A 17,603-nucleotide genomic window follows, 5' to 3' on the forward strand; every position below is an offset into this window, starting at 1 on the left:
GTTTACTTTTTCCTCCGCCATGATTAAATCTAGAGTAACAAACTAAATCATCAAGATGATGCTTCATTAAAGTGGATCATTTTTAATCAGTTTAGAGCTTGATGAAAATCTGTGAGTACATTTTGTTTTTGCTTTAGTTAATGCTAGCTGTGGCTATTTCCCCAGCTAGCCTCGTGTTAGCTGTCTTGTCATATTGTCTCTATGTGTTAATATTGTTTATATGGTAAAATAGATTCCAAAAAGTCAGATTCATGTCTTAATATTGAACAAATATGCAACATTAATGCTTTTAACTGTGTTTTGGCTTTGACAACAAAGAAACAAAAGCACATTACACTGAAGACAAGACGTGCAATTCATGTCAAACAATTGTTTATTACTAATTATGGTACAAATCAATGTGACAGACTTGAAGCTTTTTTTTTTTTTTTTTTAGAAATACACAAAGTGCTGCTTAACTGACCAAACAGATATTGCTCTATAGATTAAGTACAGTTTTCAGTCTATAAAAAAAGGAAAACCAACCTCTGCAGGCTCTTCAGCTTTGGTTTCGAGTTCTTCGACTATTAAAACGTCAAACCAGTTTGTCTGTGTTAGTAAAAGTCCACAAAAGCATTTAAAGATGATTAACAAATCATCCTAATTGGGTTAAGAGCAACATTAATCTCTCTTTTTCCTATATGCGGGTCTACAGGTCTGTGAAAACTGAGAGGTGAACGTCACAACGAATGAAAAATAATATAACAATAATAATAATAATAATAATAATAATAAAAAACAAAACAAAACAGATGACCAGAGATTCACATGTGGCTCAGGAAACCACTTCACAGAAATAAAACAATCATGTGTCACACAATAATAACAATAAAAAAACCCTTCTCCCTCCACACTGAAGGTGAACATCGACACACACACACACACACACACACACACACACACACACACACACACACACACACACACACACATACACATACACGCACAGACACACACACACACAGTGCAGAGTAATCATCTGTCTTTTCTACGGACCTGCTGCTGCTGCTTGTATGGCGTTTGTATGATTCTCACAAGAATAGTACTGAGGTAAACCTTGAATGAACTACTGTACATTTCTACTCTTCAATTATTTTCTTCTCAGATTTTTAAAGATTGTCAACATCATGAATCTATTTCTCTGTACAATGTGCATAACTATAGAGCTTTGGTCCAGCATTGAAAAGTTGAGCAAAGGCATAACTCCTTTCTGTCTTTTTTTTTTTTTTAAATTATTAGTACAAATCTTTTTGGTTTTGGTTACAGATTCACTGTTAAGCCTCAGAACTGAACCGTGATCTACCTGCAGGAGCCTGCTGCTTTCTCATATATTCATCTATGACTGATGGTGCAGACTTGGCCAAAGATTTGCCTGAATGAAATAAAGCATTTTCCTCTTTAGTAGCAAAATGATTAAAATCTGTGAAAACAAGTAGGTGTCGCTGTAGACGTGCAGATGACAATTTAGTTAAAACACTTGAATTTACAGTATAATCAAAATTATATCTCCTAAAGAAACAGTTTCCTTTCTTTTACACGTTTTTCTGTGTATTTTTCTAACATTTACCGAGCGTGTGCGTGTTTTCCAGGCAGTGAAGAAGAACACAGCCGTGCACAGGGCGGACTGAAAGGCTGAGGAAACCAATGTGACATGGAGGGACAGATATCGAGAAGACACATGATTCTGAATAAATTGCATCAAATTTCACCTCACTTCAAATTAAGTTCAGTCGTTCTGACATGTGACACTTATTCTCAACATTCACCTCTTTTTCTCTTGTCTTTCCTGTGAGGGTTTTTTTTTGTAAGAGCCGAACATTTGTAGTGACGGACGGACGATCTGGGAGGTTCTCGTCTGGATTATTGTCATTTCTCACACGTGAAATGAACAGTTTAGTACACAGTGAAGGAGAGTTAATTCATTAACACACTAGTGGACTGAAATTAATTTCCATCCATGCAAATTGTGATAAAAAAAAATAACCACAAATACATAAAATCTTGAAGAAAAACTGTTGAAATGAACCTTTTTAAGCAGTTCGCTGTATTAGAAATCAGTTTTTACATGAGGAAAAAAAACAACACATTGATTGTAACATCTGTAAACCTTCACTTCACTCAGGAATGCAGAAAAAAACAAAACAGTTTCATATCTTTGCAGAAAATAATATTTGAAATTTATAAAAGCAGCTGAACTGGAATGAGCTCAGTATTTTGGTCAGTGGCATCAAACAGGCTTCAACCACACACGTTTACTTAATTCTTGGGCATAATTAAAGGGTTTAGTGTGTAAAATAATGTTATTTTCAGTGATATTATCAAAATCCTTTCAATAATAAGTTAACTTTTGGGCTAAGTCTGTAAATTGTTAATCTTCATGTGGTTTTTATTTGAAACATGCAAAGAAAATTCAGCTTTTTTTCCCCCCTATATCGCCACAACAAGGAGTTACAACAGACACTGTTGCAGCTGTTTGACATGACAGTGTTTGGTTTTTTTTTTTGTGTTTTTTGTTAAACGTGACCCACAGAGTAAAACACTTTAGAAAAAAGGGGGAGGGGAGGGAGGGGAGGGGAGGGGGGGAGAGAGAAAGCCATGTGAACAAATAAAAAGGTAAAATCTTTCCCCAGTCCTTGAGCTGATGTTTGTGTTCTTTGGCTATCAGGCTTTGGCAACAGAATGACACAGTAGCTCAAAACGAAGCTGCAGTAGACTTGACAGACACTGAAACCCCTCCTCATCATCATCATCATCATCATCATCATCATCATCATGTGACAGTCCTTAGTTTACTCTCCGTCCATCCTCTGCAACAATCTCATGAAATCATTAATAAATACCTGTAAAAGTTGTACAAAGTTACACCGTGACTGAAAATATTTGCAGATGAAACACAAATCAGAGGCAAACAACATTATTATGCAATTGTTTAACAGCAAAGGTAAATTTTTTTTTTTTTTTTGTCCAAAAAGAGAAACTTTTATCAGTGTGATTTAAATTTTGAAGACAGAATTTTTCTTTCTTTTTTTTTTTTGTTTTTTTTTAAAGATATTTACATACAAACAATGAAGAAAAAAGTAAGCGAGACAAAGATAAAATGTATACTCAACCTCACACATATAGCTTAGATTTGCCAGTACAAATGTAAAAATTTAGAGCACATTTACATTACAAAATTATTCTTAGTACTCAGATGCAACAGACTTTGGTAAATAGTGTTTTGATTTGGTATGATCTCTTTACTAAATCCCTCCTTCGTCGTGGGAACCAAAATTTTGGGCAATAGTCTGGTCTGTAAGGCCAGAATCTAAAACTCTTTGAAACAGCACACCGTATGTTTTTACATAATTCTCAGATATTAATCTCTTTTTTCATGTTTTTGGTTTTCGCCAAGGTCATTTACATAACTGTGGTAATCACACTGACAACACATAGTTTTTGTTTGCAAACTCATGACTGTCCATCCAGGTGACTCGGGAACATTTTTCAGTTCTCATATCAAGATGAGTTCATCCACCTTGTTTTTTTAATGGCTGCCACTTTTCCACTCCACTTTTTTTTTTTTTTAATTTTTTTTTTTTTATCCCGGAGAGCTCGTTCATTTCGGGAGCTCCTCTAGAGAATCAGTGAGAGGGTCCATCGGTGCAGCGGGGCCGATGTCGGGCTGTTTCAAACGCTTTATTGTGTTTTTCAAGGCTTGCCTCTTGTTGCAGAACCAGACACGCACCACCTCCCTGTCATAGTTCAGTTTCTCGGCTATTTCCGTCATTTCCTGTCCGGAGGGGTGCGTGTTCTTCTCAAAGTGGCTGTTGAGGATCTCGAGCGCCTGCGGGGTGAAAGAGGTCCTCCGCTTGCGTTTTTTCGAAGGCTCGCTGCCGATAAACTCAGTCAGGTTCTGCATGCCGGATCGGTGGCGGGCTTCAGCCTCGGCCATCCAGCGCTCCAGAACGGGCTTAATCTTCTGGGCGCTTTTAGGGGTGATGTCCAACTTCTCAAACCTGGCAGGATATAAAAGGCCAGGGTTCAGTTTGCCTGTCAGACTGCTACCTATAGTGTTCTCTTGGGCTTCCTGTGGTAGGAAAAAGTGGCTTCTCAGGATGGTGTGTCTGGGGAGAATTGAGAAAAAAGAATCTTACTTAGGTGCCCTGCCAGAACAATAAGCTGCCTGCCTTTTAGTCTCCTCAACCAGAATGCCACAGGGACTGAGACTAACATCCAGGTACACATCCAAGCCAAACTCCTCTGCGTTCTGCACCTGGATACACCACAGCTGCAGCAGCTGAAGGCGATGCTTTCCACCAGTGTGTTAATTTTCTGGAAGAAAATTGGTTCTCTGTCCCAAATTGGCAATAGTGGAGCAAGGAGATATTGCCAATGGCTAGAAATCAAGTCCAATTGAACCAGAAACATTCAAACATCTAACTAAAAATGTTTTCAATAATTTACTCTAAATTTTCATCAATCAACAGAAAAACATTTCAGGAATTACTCCAAATATCCCATTTCTGTCCCTCAGGTGATATAAAACAAAAAATCCACTAATGCATGCAGTTAAATGTGGCACCATCATTTATTTACAAAAAGAGCTTGAATTATTAATCAAAATGTACATTTAATACATTTTTCAAACTTTCTTTCATCTTCTAACAACCTCTCATTTTATATTTAATAAGAATACATTTACACACTCTAATCCTGAAAGTTCTCACAACTTTGAGGCTGCGTGACACATAATTCTGACTTCACGTGTACTCGGCATCTTAGCGAGTCACTGTAAGAATGGAGAATGAAGCTTTTTCTAGTTGGCAGCTCAATGACTGTCAGGTGCTCTTGTCTGCGATATGAGCGGATAGTATATGTGGCGTTTGAATTAGATATGATGAAGATGACAGTCTTATACTCTAAAGGGATTCCTCTCATGCTTTGAATGTGTTTATATTATCTAGTGAAGAGACACCTGCCTGGTTTTAACAGCCACATACGCTTTACTTTAAATGCTTATATGGCTCCAGATAAAAATATTTATTTTCTCTTTACAAATAAATTAATATTTGGTTTAATTTAACATAAAATCTGCATTATAATAGTCCACTATTACTATAGTTTTTTTTGTTTTTTAAAGGCCAAAACTGATACTGATATTTGATTTTTTTTAAAGCTGATAATACATCAGTCAATTTAGTTTTTTAAGATAAACACATAATGTGAACAAATATATTAGATAAGTATATAAGTATTATTTATGGTGATTTATAAGTTAAATGACTAATCGATGGTCTAAATATAAAGAACTGGACACCATCCCATCCTGATTCCTTAATACTTTCCATTTGAAATGTTAAATATTGTTTTGATTGGATGGATTTCAGCATTATTTTTGGGTTTATTATGATTTTTTTTGGACTTTTTTTTGTCTTTATTTGATAGTTGACAGAATGACAGGATACGTGGGGAGAGAGATGTGTGGATGACATGTGACAAAGGTCACCGCTTAAACTGGAAAACATCTTAAAACCAGTAAACATTGCAATTAGTTTAATTAGTCCTGTTATAATATTTATTCCAATCAAAAATCAGGCTTTACTACAGGAATGACCTGCAACACTCTCTGAAAGGCCTTATAGCTTTATTTGCTGATAATTTAAATGAGATTTTGTGATTGTTTTAAGTGTCGTTTCTATGTCAGATGATCTTTTTGTGTAATTGACTCATCTTGTATATTTGAGATTTATTTTTAGGTCTCTCTTGCAGACTTTTTGAATAAACTACCTCACTTATTAAACCACAGAAAATCACAATTTATCAGCCTTAATGAAACATCATTCGTCTATCAATAGAAGGACATATTAATACTTATAGAAGCTCTTTAAAACCTTGAATCAATAACCTCTGATGACACTTTGAGACAAACATGAGTGTGATGTGTGCGGATGCTTTTAGCGGAGTAATATCCAGTCTAAGAATGGACTGACAGGTCTGAGAGACAGCAGAGAGCTACGAGGCATCTCCGCTCTCTGTGGAACAAACAATGCACACAAGACATTTTTTAATGGCGAGGTGAGTTGCTGCAGACAACAACAGCGAGGGCGAGATGCCCATGCATGCATGAACTTCCTCTGTTTCTACACCTCGTCGGTGCATTCCTTCTTGTCGACAGGCGGTATTATTTATAACCCCGTCCTCCTCCTAAACAGTGGAGAGAGGAGGGCTCCATACTGCGGGGAATACATTAGTAAATATGAAGAGTCACCAGAGACAGGACATTTCATGGATCAACAGGAACCGCAGATACTAAAATGAGTTGAGAGCTGCTCCGCTGCGGTATGCACTCCCTCCTCTAGTGCATCAGCACGAGGGAGAAGTGGCCCTGAATGCACCTCCAGCCTCTCTCACTGTTCTTAAAAGTACCTCAGCAGCCTGTTTAGACATGCTGCATGTTTAGGCCTGAGTTACAGTTCGCCCGAGGGAGTTTCAAGCACTTCACTGAGAGCTATCAGAGGTTATACGGTTAAGATTATGGTTGGAGGTTATGACCTAAAATCTACAGTATATCAAGGTGAATTATCAGGTTTATCTTGATGACATTTATTTACCGTCTCATGTTTTTTCCTGTTTGATTCATGTATGAAGAGTTAAAGATGAAGCTGTTGGTTATTTTGCTGGTTAGATGTCACTGGTTGTTGAAGCTACTGTTAGTTTTTAGACCGTTTGTAGACATGAGTTGATTTTACGATTTATGCTGAATATCAAACTTTAATACTTTTTTGGTTGCAGACATAAAAAAGTGTCTCTAGCAAAAAGTATGAACATGTGCCGGGCAGGGATACTGTTTATAATATGGTATCGATACCTTTAATATCTATCTTGTATTAGATCATTGAGAATCATTGAGCTATTTTAACTGTTTTATGGCGACATTTTTAAAATATGATTTTGAAATTTGAAGAACTTTGATTTGTCAGGTGCTGAACTCACTTCAGTGGTCAAAGACTAACATTTCCATCTGGTTATTCATCTATTAACAGTTTCCCAATTGATTGTCCAGAAAATGTTTTATACCATTATATCATTATATATCAGTACTGGATGTAAAATTAAATATACCGTTATGGAGGATTTTTGTCTCACTCTGACTGTCCAGTACCAAAACGTGTGTCTTAATGCTTTATCAAAGTCTTGTTTACTTATTCTTTGATTAGATATTTCCTGATTAAAACAATAATTGTGCTAATTTCAGACTTTATTTTATATAGACAAAGTTTTTGTATGGCTGCTTTGTGTTAAGATAAAACTGGGCACATTTACTGGGTGGATTTTTGTAGGATTTTATAGACAAATGTTTTTTATATATTCATCAATGTAAAGTATCACTGGGTGGCTGTAGCAGTTAAATTCAGGTATTATGTAGCAACAACTATAGAACATTTTAAAATGATATATAAGTAGTTTTAGGTCTGAAAGAGATTCATAATGTTGGTAATTTGATGAATTAAGTTTGTTGTCCACTCAACTTCTACATTTATGTTTATTACAGTCAAAATTCTTGTCGTGTTTATTTACTTTGTTTTAATGATTTAAATAAAACAGCGCAGCAACCTGAGAACATATAAGCATATGCACTGTTAGCAGAAATATACATTCTCAGTCGTGTGAAACATTAATTAGTGAATTATCAAACAGTTTTCATCTCAAATCGTGTAATTAAAATGAGGAATGTGATGGACATTCTTTAATTTTAATCACCTTCTTTCCTCGTTTATATTCTTTTATCCACATTTGCTAAATCAAGCCAATTTGAATCCACGAGAGGACACACACGGGCACATCATTGGTTTGCTGATGGCCTCATGTAATGCCTGTGCCTGTTTAGATAAACTAATAAAGTGCCTGGAAACATACTGAGCAATGAAAGGAGACAAGATGGAAGCATCTGTCAGTGTCTGTTCAGTGTCTGGGTTCAGAGTCGGAGCCCCAGAGCTACTGTGACGTCCTGCCCTCCTCAAACTTCTTCTCGTCTGTGTTGATGTTAACTAAACTAAAGCATGTGAAGTTTGCCATCAGGATGTCATGTCCAATGTCATACAAACAAAAAAAAATTGTCTTAACGGCATGAATAACAACCCACAGAGTGTTTAGTTTTGAAGCTAATGGCTTTTAATGTATGTTATAAATATTTGAATTATGCCGGGCTGTAAATATTTCATGTGTGATTTTAAGACTTTAAACATTAGTCAGAGACGGCCGGGCCTCATAAGAACCCGGCCCCCTGAACTGTTTCACATTTTATCGGCCGTTTGATGTTGATGTGATGAAATTTTTAAAAGTGCGTGGCAGCGCTGTGTCACATAAACAGTACAGGTCATCAGCGCAGCACAGGCATTTCAGAGGGACATTAAAATTAAAACAGGAATAAGAGCAGGAATTTGACTTAAACAACAAAGAGGAATAACAGTGAAAACAGGCCGCAAAGGTTATCAACATTTATCCTCTAATTAGATTTCACAAAAGATATTTTAAGTTTGTGAAATTTGTATTTAATTGTGTTCTTCAAAAAGTTTTTTTTTTTTTTTTTTTACATACAAAACATTTGACTCTATTTCTCTTGGAAAAAGTAAGATTTGGACACGATGTAGGCCAAATGTTCTGACATAAAAGGGAAATTCGGCTCATTTGGCGCCTTCATGCAAAATGTTAGTCAAGTGGAACAACAGGAGGGATGAAACACTGATTGTCTGATTGTCTCATGAATATATAATGCACCATTTATGACTAAACTGTCCTCGTGGCAGCAGTAAAACATGGCAATCTTATTAACAGATCATCGCCGTCAAGCTCTCTCATGTTCATGCGGAACGAACGGCAACGGGCCTTAGTAATTATTAAATGCTTTAAGTGCTTGGTGTAATACTTGTGTGTGTATTTTGCATAAGTAAACGCGCTGCTGTCATGTCAGCAGATGGGAGGAGAGGAAAAAGGGAGAGGAAGAAGCACAGACATGAGAGCTTCGTTTGTCGGGGTGGTGATAGTCAATTATGTATTTTAATATCTTAATAATGTCTGTTAAAACATGAGATGAAAAATAGATGGCTGTTATGAGCACCGGACAGCTCACTGACGCTACATCTGCTTCTTTGACAGAATCGGGACATATCGATTAGAAATAATGAGGCATTTATTGCTAGATGTTTCTCCTCTTTGTTCGTCCTTACCTGCAGATGGCAGACTGGCTGTAAGCCGGCCCCTCGGCTGCGCTGAGCGCCTGGCCCACCTGAGTCTGTGTCAGGCCCAGGGACAGGCGGCGGATCTTGAATGCTTTGGCGAATTCACGAATCTCCTCCAGGTTGACCCCGTCCACCTCGCTGGGGGCGGTCTGCGGGTCTACAATACAACACACACATCTCATTTTATTAGCCCTCTGCTCCTCTGTCGCTTACCCCATTTTCCAAGACTGAATGAAGGCAAACATCCAGCCATAAGCCATCATCATCGTCTCTAAGCAACTTTAAAAAAAATAGTCTCGCTCTGGGTCAGATCATATTATTTCTCTTTGCCCTTCCGCTTTAAACTACATGTATCTGAGAGATGTTTTGAAGAATAAATTCATCTGAGGTGTGAATACAGGCATGTCATGGCTCTGACTTGCAAGTGTAAATCTTCAATCTCAAACACAAAAGCATTCGGACAAAGCACATGACACAGAGCTTGTTAATTCAATAGATGGATGGATGTTGAGCAGATATACACACATATATAGTGAAGCTACAAGTCTTAAGTAAACATTAAAGAATACATAAAGACATTATTCCATCCATTTGACCCTTAGTGAAGACAGTTCAGGCCTTCCAACCAGCAGCGAGCCTCATACACGCTATCATGTTGTTACAAACGATAAACAGACCACACTCTATACAAAGAAAATGCTGTTTGTGAATCTCCGCGTTTGAGCAGATCTAAAAAAAAAATAAATAAAAAAAAATCACCGAAGCATTTTGAAGAATTTCCCTGCTAATAAAAAGTGATTTCACGTTGTACATCAATGTCAGGTGCCCTGGCATCCTGCTTACTAAAGCAAAGTTTGTGCCTCTGAATTATTCATCTTGGTCATTATCAATGAATTATTAAAGGAATCCTCCAAGCGTATTTAAGCAAAAATCTATGGGGCTGCCATCTCGTTGTGCCTCATAAGTGACGTGTAGCGTATGCGGCGTGCTCCAGACGTGTGAACACTTGGAAGATGAGGGACTAGAAACTCTGAACCGACTAAATGGGAGGGATGAGCACTCACAGCTTCGGGTCCCATCATCTCCACATTGATGAGCATCTCTTCATCATTCCCTGTGGAGTCTATTTACTTAGCGGTTTGAAAGACTAATGGCAGAGGTTCTCCACTGGTGTAGCCTGTGAATCCATATTTTTCTTCAGACATTAAGCCACAACCCGAACGTGATTTAAGATTTAAATCTTTCTAATTTGTTTTGCAGTAATGAACAGTTGAGTGTTTCACAAAACATAAACAAAAAGTGAAATAAAACAAAACAAAAGTGAATAATATATTTTCTACTAGAAGTAAAAGTTGAAAAACAGTGAAACAATAGCGGTAATCGATTTCTGGGCTTCCAAAAACTACTTTTCTGCACAGCAATATTACACTAATAAGCTTAATAATTACAACAGGACAATAACAGGTTAAACACTCAATATCTTTGCTGGAAAGGACGACGAGAAACAAACATCACTTTCATAAATTACAGGCTAGGCTCCTGCTTCACGGTGCTGTTTTTGTCTCAGTCTGTCATTAACTTAAGGGGAAAAAAACAAACAAACAAAAAACGATTTGTTTTGCTTTTTGGTAAAGTGCTAATAATAATTCACTTGAACTAGACTAAATGACTGAATGATGATGAAAGTTTGTAATTGTGACCCACTGGTTGAGAACAAGGAGTCTAAAATGTTAGAAAGAAGACATGTGATCTGTATCTGGATACATTATCTGGGCAGTGACTCTCTATTGTGCCCACATTGTGATCGGTTCTCAATATGCTTGTTAGTTACGCGCGGCTGGTAATTCGTAACTAGTGGCACAGTCGAGGAAAACAATGGCAGAGTCGTTCATTCATAAATCATGTTTTGCATGTAAAGACTCTCTAGAAACTGCTCCTACAGTACTTGTAGTTTTTCACCATGCTTGCTTAAGCACGCAGGAAGAGGCGGAGTCAGGTGCAGCTGCTAACTGGTGACCAACAGACGAAAATTATTGCTAAGAAGGGTCGTTGCTGGAAAACAGCATGCATGCTCAGTGGACTTTCCCTGCATAAAAATAAGTTAAAATAAAAGCTAAATTCAAAATATTGCTGACATTCTGCTTTCTGATTGACATTTTCCCATCTGATTATTTGAAATAACAGTTTAGAGACATTCTCTGCTTTTTTTAATCTGTTTCCTGCACAGTGTTTGTGGCCGGCGAATACAATGACATTTCATCTTCTCTCCCTCTCTGATTCTGTCATGGGACTTTGCTTTGTGTATGTATGCTGTAAGTGATACTGAGAGGAAGTGATATGGCTCATACTCAGCATAAAGCTTTAATTCTATTTACCGCAGAGCTGAGCCACAATGATTTTGTGCAGACTCAAAAATGGTTTACAAGATATTTTCCAAGCTACAAGTAAACATGAACTAAACACAATGTCTACAACAAGTTGATCAATGGCGACTTGTTTTTTATTAAATTCAGTGGCATTGTAGCTGCCTTTGAAATGAGTTTACATGGAGTTTAGGGGAATCGACTGACAAATGAAATTTATCTGAATAAAACAGTTTTTAAAGGCAATAGCGGCATGCTGACAGGCTGTGGCCCAGTGATTTATAAGACTCTGCCAAAGGGCCATGCATTTGGAGAATGAAACTTATGTTCATTATATGAAACCCACGCCACTTTGGATTGTCTAATAAACCATAAAAAAATGACAGTCAGGAAAAAAATAAAACAATCTCATGAAGCGGGGATCAGTCAAAAGCTGTCTACACTGAGAGTAATGTAGGTACTGTGTGTCTGCCATGTTGAATCTGTCATCTGTCATGTTAAAGGGGTCGTTCACCCAAATTACAAAAAGACATTGTTCTATTCATTACTAGTAGTATCTATCAATGTAGATAGTTTGTTTTTATTTGTCCAGGCTTTGAGGTATATGTCTCTGAAATTTCTGCTGCCACCCAAATATAATGGAGGTGAATGGATTCAAAACATTGAAAAATTACATTTAAATCATCTCCTTTAGAGCTGCAATGATTAGTTGATTAATCAATTAATCAATCAACAACTATTTTGATAATTGAATAATCGTTTTAGTCTTTTTTTTTTAAGCAAAAATGCAAAATATTTGCTGGTTGCAGCTTCTTGAATGTGAGGATTTGAAGCTTTTCTGTGTCACACATGATAGTAAATTGAATATTTTTGGGTTTTGGACTGTTGATCAGAAGAAATAAGACATTTGAAGATCAAGGTCATCATGAGCTCTAAGAAATTATGACAGGCATCTTTCAGCATTTTTTTTCAACATTTTATAGCCTAAACGATTCATCGAGAAAATAATCGGCGGATTAATCGATAATGTAAATAATTGTTAGTTGCAGCCTTAATCTCTCTCTAGAAACAATGTTCCTGTGAGTCTGAATAAAAACTGTTGACATGTTCCACAGAACATGTCAACAGTTTACATTGGGATGATTTATTACATGGAAAAAACTGTTCCAATAAAAACTTTTCACAGCAAAGTTTGTGCATTACAAGACCTCCATCCTATTGTATAATTCCTGTGAATATTTCTCATTTCTGTGTATATTTGATTGTCCTGGTTACTCTCTTATCAAGTCATCTCATTCCTTATAATCTTATTTTTGTATAACAATCTGCCAGTGGAGTAAGAATATTTCAACCAAGAATTTGCTAGAAATGTGTGTCAGTATCTTAAGAAAGGAAAGAATAAGGCCAGTTGCTGCTCTAGAATCAAGAAAAATTAAATATGATTTTAGAAAATAACTTCAAACAAATTGATTGTCATCAGAAGCCGTCAGAACAAACTCGAATATTGTCACTGCACTGGAAGATTGTTTTTAAGAAAACAATAAAAGACGACTGTAGGGGGTCCAATGACAGACAGAAATCTTGATCAGAAGGAGATATTTGCAGCGTGGATTATTTAGAGTAACCAGGACAATGTGAGAGACGTTGCTCTTTCAATACTGTGATCATCACCATCAATTAAATTCTATTCACTTACTGGTATTTGAGGCAGAAATCTGGACAAATAAAACCTAAAATCTACGTGGCTAGATACCTGTGGTAGGTGAGAATAGATATATATTTTTTGTATGTTGGGTAGACTCATCCTTTAGTGCCCATTCACTGTCATATTAACGCTACAGAGGGTCTTGTATGCACAGAGTAGGGTATTTGTAGGCATGGTGTGTTTTTGTGAGCTGTGTCGGACACTTACTGCTGACCAGCTGCCCCACGCTGAGAGCCGAGGAAGAGGAGGAGGTGGAGGAGGAGGAGGAGGCCTGGTGGAGAGGACTCTGTCTGTGGGGCATGTGGAGCAGGTTGGGCTGAGACGATGCAGGGCCTGTCTGACCCTGCTGAGCCTGAGGCAGCTGGACACACACACACACACGAACACACACAGAGTTGATACAATATATCGACAGCATGCAGTAGATAAAAATACCTATTATTCCCTCTGCACATCATCAGAATAATCATCATGTACAGTAATCACGTCATTACGGTGATTGGGTTATAGTGTTAAATCTAATCAACCAATCAACAGCTATTAAATTAGCCACTTAACAGGTGGATATAATGAGATTTAGCTTGAACCTGATGATTAAATGTTAATTACTGTGTAGACTGACAGAGCAGAATGTAGTGTCAATAGTCTGTTCAATAGACTAAGAGATGCTACGCTCAGCAGCAGTTTACTACTGCAGGAGAGAGTGAATCTCAAAGGAAGTAGATGCTGGTTCAGCTCAGGTACTCCACTGTCTCTATGAGCTTCATAATCGCCTCCCTGCAGATATCAACTCAGTAAAAAAAAAAAAAAAAAAAAAAGAAAACAGCTCATGACAATTAGAGTCTTCTCTCTCGTCATCAGAGCGGTGAGTCTGCTAATAATGGCAGTCTGAATTGGAAATAAAAACATGTGGACACAGCAGTCCCCATATCAAACATAATTCATGATCCACAAGCTATGTGCTCTGATGGCGAGAAAAACGATGTATTTTCATGTTTTATGCACATTTGAATTGCTTTTACAAGATCAAGATGGTACGTCTTCACTTTTAAAGCGGAAAGCTGTCTCTGCCATAAGCTAGGCCCGGCTTCTCCTCTCCTTCTTTGCTATTAATTATTTTCTCTGTGGCATGTGTTTGTTTGGATGGTGGGGGGTGTCAACAGCGATGCACACACTGTCAGGACTGTTGACAGGCTCGGAGAATTATCTAGCTTCACTGGAAATATTCTAGACTGCAGACTCTGACAACCGTAAATTATGCCCGTGGAACAATGTGTACATGCAGGCTTTGAAGTGGAGACAAAAGCATAAACATTATTACAAATGCAATAATTCATTCAAGAGTATGATCTGGTGTTTTGGGGAGCCACAATTAGGTGTCCATCTGCTGCGAGTTTATTCATTCTGCACTGTACGGGCATTCGATGTGAACTTTTACTCTGTAATTCTGCGCTGACATCGTCATTATCAAGTCAATAACGTTTTTCATTGTCGTATGCGTGCATGTGACTCCTCACTTGTGCGCCGTATAGATCTTTAAATTGGGAGGAGAAAATGTTACAGTGCGAATGCAAATCTAGCGTGACTAAAAGAAAGAAACTCGTGTGTTTTGTGATTTGCAGGAGCAGCATTGTTCCTTTGAATCAAAACAAAATACTTCTTGTTCAGGTCAGAGAGGACAAATTATAAGGCTGGAGAGTGTGATTGAGGAAGGAGAAGCAGGGAGGGTGAGTGAAATGGAAAGAGGGGGAGAACAGAGGCAGGAGTGTTTGAGTTTGTGGGGTGATGAAAAGTGTTGTTTTTTGGGGGGGGGGGGGGGGGGGGGGGGTGGGAGATGGGGGTGGGTTAGCTCTGCAGGGGTGCAGCAGTCTCCCTGAGTCTGAAAGGTTGGCTGACAAGTGCTTTCCAAACATGCACATACACACAACTGCAACATGCAAACACACACTCACACACACACACACACATTGTGAACAATTGTACCAAAAAGCTACAATTTTCCGAGTGGAATGATGCAAATGAGTGTTGAAGCAGGAAAAATATGAGGTGTTTGAGACCTGACTAGCCGTGCTGGAATATTGCTTTCATGAGTAAACAGAGCTTTAGTCTGACTCCACTAGGTGTTGCTCATTCAACAGTTTTAAAGCCAGTTCTTGATCATTGTTGGTCATCGGATGCATCGGTATATTATGAACTATCTTCCTTTTATATATGTGTGTGTGCGTTTGTGCATGTTACCTGCTGTCCAGGCTTGATTGGTGACAGCGTGATTCCCTGGGTGTTGATGACAGGCAGGATCTGATTGCCGATCACCGTGGCGATGATCTGGCCTTGAGCGTTGGTCAGAAGCTGAGGTGTAATTGGCTGTACCTGCAGTGCTGGGTTGCCACCCCCTGATTGGCTGGAGGGCCCTGCAGAGTTGGGCATCAGTGGGATTGTTCCAATTATCTACAAAGGGGGTAGAGAGGAGACGAAATCAGCTGGGCGGTTTTAAAAAGAAGAAGGAGCAGAGAGTGTAAACGCTACTGGAGGTATCAGTCTTAATGATCTCTGCCGCTGTGAGTCTTTTTTTTTTTTTTTGAGGGGGGGGGGGCTTTTTGGATGTGAGCGGAAACAAAGCGTGAGCAGTCATTTCGCCGTGTTATGAGGCTAATCAGAGCCTTCTGCTTTCGAGTTGATCTGCGAGTGATTTTGAGAGAGAAACATGTACAAGCGTCCACTGATCATCTGTCACTGACGTGGTTTTACAGGCTAGAGCAAGTGAAGCCAAAGCAGACTGCTGGGAGCACACTGCAAAGGTCAACGCTGAATACCTGTGTGTGTGATGGTGCACACCACTGACTGTATTATCCATCACCAGGCCAAGACCGGGATGAGTGTGTGTGTATGTGTGACTGTGTGTGTCTAAGTGTGTTTGTGCTTAAGTGTCTTTGTCTGTCTCTGGTGAGAAGGAGTGTGGCTGCTGAGAGACAGAGACTCCCATTTCACCCTCTCTCTCTCTCACACACACACACGGGCAGAGAGCAAGAAGTGGGAAGAAAGAGCAAGAAAAAGAAACAATAAGAGGGGGAGAAAGAGAGCATCAGAGAGTGAGACAGGACCCTGTGTTTCTAATTCAACTCTCAGGGTCCCAGGGGTACTTCACCCCTCCTCCACCCCCCCCCCCCCCCCCCCCTCCATCCCCTGCTCTCCTCTCCGCTGTGGCTGTAATCAGGAAGGGCAGATCAAAGGGGGCGGCAGAGTGTCACTGCAGCGTTTTAGCTCTCAGAGCTGCCAGAGTGTGGCCAAGAGTGGCGCTTTAGGGGGGACTTAGCGCCTCTTCACCATGATGAAGGTTAATGTCATCTGGGGACTGGTTCTGGGCAGCTCCTGAGCAGCCGTCGCACTGGCCCCCCGCCTGCCCTCCCCCCGCTGACAGCCCTCCTCCACCAAGCCTCATTACAGCAGAGAGCGGCTCAACATGGATAAGACGCCCATCATTCTAAATTCTGTTATTTGGCAACTGGGCAAAAAGCTACTTTTGCTAAAATTGCACTGTCTTCGACTCGTTCTTTAAGTTTATATTTCAGCCCGAGCTTCTACACCTCTACGCAAAGCAACACAGAATTACAAGCAGCTTCCACATAGCATTAACTGAGCCTTTTCTGGCTCTCTAGTCTCTCTCGCCACCACTGCTGATGTGTTTTAATGCGCGGTCTGCCTCCCCCTCCTCTCTCCCCCTGTCTCTTTGACATAATAGGGAGGGATCAGTGAGAGAAAGGTGGGCCGACAATCTGTAATTCATCCTTGCCACGGCTCATTTGCTTACGTTGCTTCGCATTAGGGGAGAGATAATTTATCTCTCTCTCCGCGCCGGCTTTACAAATTCCCTGTAATGCTCTCCTGCCACTTAGCATATTTTATTGCCCTGCCTGACACTCGTGTCTCCCGAGTCCCACTGATCCCGCTTTGCATGCCACTGTGGCAGGGAACTTGTTCCGCTCAATTATTCATCGTCATTGGACTAAGTGGTTGTTCTATAAGCATAATAAAAGAGCAGGCAACTGACAGCTTAGCTCTCGTCCCTGTCCCACGATGCAATGCTTCTCCATCTGACCGTGTCAGGCAGATGTTTCATGGCAGATGTTTCATGGCAGTGTCACAAAGCTCTTCTCATACTCTAAGTGTAAAGTTCTCAGAGTAGACGACTATCTGAGTGGTAACTTATAGACAGAAGGGCAGGTTTTGTTATATAATAGTCTAATGGAAAGTAATGAATGCAGTAATGTTGTGGTT

At 39.2% G+C, this 17,603-nt stretch overlaps 1 protein-coding gene across 7 annotated transcripts in view; it reads right to left on the reverse strand.

Moving 5' to 3' along the window:
- Positions 1 to 355: 355 nt before the first annotated feature.
- pou6f2 (POU class 6 homeobox 2) overlaps positions 356 to 17,603 on the reverse strand; it is a 74,658-nt gene continuing 57,410 nt past the window's right edge. For 6 of the 7 annotated variants that reach the window (XM_042398803.1, XM_042398802.1, XM_042398808.1 and 3 more), the window contains 4 exons: positions 15,567 to 15,776; positions 13,536 to 13,689; positions 9,249 to 9,417; positions 356 to 4,145 (listed from right to left, as the gene is read on the reverse strand). In XM_042398803.1, coding sequence (XP_042254737.1) covers positions 3,638 to 4,145; positions 9,249 to 9,417; positions 13,536 to 13,689; positions 15,567 to 15,776 — 1,041 coding nt within the window. In that variant the 3' untranslated portion in view covers positions 356 to 3,637. The remainder of the gene's footprint in view (positions 4,146 to 9,248; positions 9,418 to 13,535; positions 13,690 to 15,566; positions 15,777 to 17,603) is intronic. The other variant, XM_042398809.1, reaches the window with a different exon arrangement.

The sequence above is a fragment of the Thunnus maccoyii genome, chromosome 21, assembly GCF_910596095.1.
Source record: "Thunnus maccoyii chromosome 21, fThuMac1.1, whole genome shotgun sequence".
Lineage (NCBI taxonomy): Eukaryota > Metazoa > Chordata > Actinopteri > Scombriformes > Scombridae > Thunnus > Thunnus maccoyii.